Here is a 2,254-nt window from a genome sequence, read left to right as displayed (position 1 = left end):
ATAACATCTAGATATGGATAAGGAAACCGAAGGAGCAATAAATTTTATAACGGTATTAAGTGAAGTTTGTGCTTATGAAACAAATGGAATATTTTTGGAAAATTTTGTTAGTACGTGTCATTTGTCAAGGATAATTTTACATTTTACCTAAAAATCAAAAATCAAACAAAGATATAAGTAAAAATATTTTTTCAAAAAAAAATTTGAAATTCAGGGTCTGCTAAAACGTGTCATACATGGGGCTCACAGCACAAGGGGACATGCTCCTTGACCGAGAGCAGAGGTAAGGAGTAGCCGTTTTTGTGATGTCCCAAACACGTTTGTTAAAAAAACAACCCCGTCAAAGAAAAGCAATTTCCACATCCAAAGTCAAGGTTTCCGAGTTGGAATTGGAATTAGAATTTCCTCTCACAAAACTCTATATATAAGACAACCTTGTCTTTTCCCATTTTACAGACCAGCAAGGCCAGCCACACGTCTACCTTGCCTTTTCTTTCCTAAAACTTCTCTGTGTCTCAGTTGTTTGCATAACATTATGGTTTGCTTTCCTTCTTTCTAGCTCAACTTGGTTGAGATTACAACTAAATTAGACTTTTTTTTTAAAAAAGTTTAGAGGAGTTGTGGTGTGGATAATATTGGACATGGATCAGAGACCAATCTTTGTCATCCAAGGAGGGTTCAAATTGCCCATTGGGTACAGGTTCCGTCCCACAGATGAAGAGCTTGTTGTTCACTATTTGAAGCGCAAGGTTTTTTCTATTCCATTCCCAGCTTCAGTCATTCCTGAGTTTGATGTTTTCCAGACAGATCCATGGGGCTTGCCAGGTTTGTGGAAATCTCATTTGGTTTCAATTTTTTTCAATATCGTTCATTTTTTTTGTAGTTCCAGAGTTGTTTGGGTCAAGAATATGAAAGATTCTGAGACTAAATTCACATGCCATATTGCTGTATTTCATAGTCACATTTTATGCTATAATGGGTTTTGAAGTTTACAGGCTTGTGATTTAAAGCTTATGATTTTATGACCATAGTTTTAGAAATGTTGGTCGAAAATTGAAAAAAGGGTTATCATTTTTTTTTTCCCCTTTTCAATGGTTTAGGTGATTTAAACGAAAAAAGGTACTTCTTTAGCAGTAGAAAGAGTGTCAATGAAAACAAGAGCAAGAGAGCTGCTGGTTCTGGTTACTGGAAGCCTATTGGCAAAGACAAACAAATATTAGCTTCTGGGAGCAACCAAGCAGTTGGGATGAGAAAAGCTCTAATGTTTTGTGAAGGGAAGCGATCCTATGGAACTAAAACAAGATGGGTCATGCATGAATATCGTCTTGTGGGCTCTGAGACAAACGCCTATTCGACCCAGGTATAAACATAGATGTAATTAGAATAGCTATATCAGATAGATTTGAGGGAAAATTATTACAATTTGAATGAAATTGTGAGGATAGTACTTAACCCAGTTGCATATATTATTCTAAGCGTAAGTTTTGTGAGCTTAATGATTTTGGTTTTGATTCCATATCCAGGTATCTGAGATTGAAAAGGAAGATTGGGTTATCTATTGTGTACTTAAAAGAAAGAAGAGAAATGAAAAACGAGGGGCTATTTCTCAGCCCTCTAAGAGAAAGAAACTTCAGAGCTTGGAGGTGATTAGGCCAAGTTTTATGGATTGCCAGGTGGAAGAGAGCTCTGATTTAGGTCCTCCTCAACCTTCTTCATCTTGTTCAAGTGAAATCACTGATGTCCATCCTAATGAGTTAGATCAGGAAGAAACAAGTTCCCATATTAGTTTTTCTTCATTTTCATGTATGAGAGAGGCTTAAAAACCTCAAATAGAGAGAAGTCTGTATCGGATATTCAACTGTTGACAGTTGTTCAACAAATGAGTATGGCCTAAAAGAAAAGAATTAGCATTTTAACTGTGTTTCAAAGGCTCAAGAGATTGTGTTCTGCAAGCAAATCCTTAACTATCAATTTAATAATGTTCCCTTCCATTATCTTTATTAATTTTGTGAAATTCAAAGCAATCATAGTGAGTGGAAAAGTGGTGGCACTGATGGTTGCTCAGAATCTAAGGTTTTATTATCAAAAGGCAAATGATTTTTGAGACAAAGATGATCCAAAGTAATAAAAATAATGAAAGGAATAGATACAATAGGCATCCAAAGAAAGAAGTAAACACGTTCTGTATTATCTAATCATGACTTTGTGAAAAGAAGCAGCCCTCATGGGAAAAGCATGAACACAAACCAGAACG

General features: G+C 35.7%; 1 protein-coding gene across 1 annotated transcript; it reads left to right on the top strand.

Moving 5' to 3' along the window:
* The first annotated feature begins 375 nt into the window (after positions 1–375).
* On the top strand, positions 376–2,000 carry LOC142627627 (NAC domain-containing protein 83-like). The gene is made up of 3 exons (XM_075801508.1): positions 376–825; positions 1,101–1,360; positions 1,524–2,000. Exons 1-3 carry the CDS (start codon positions 642–644, stop codon positions 1,818–1,820), a joined length of 741 nt encoding a protein of 246 aa, XP_075657623.1. The 5' UTR covers positions 376–641; the 3' UTR covers positions 1,821–2,000.
* Positions 2,001–2,254: the final 254 nt, after the last annotated feature.

The sequence above is a fragment of the Castanea sativa genome, chromosome 1, assembly GCF_040712315.1.
Source record: "Castanea sativa cultivar Marrone di Chiusa Pesio chromosome 1, ASM4071231v1".
Taxonomy (NCBI): domain Eukaryota; kingdom Viridiplantae; phylum Streptophyta; class Magnoliopsida; order Fagales; family Fagaceae; genus Castanea; species Castanea sativa.
Note: the sequence above shows the minus strand (reverse complement) of the source record. Positions and strands in the feature narration are given on the sequence as shown.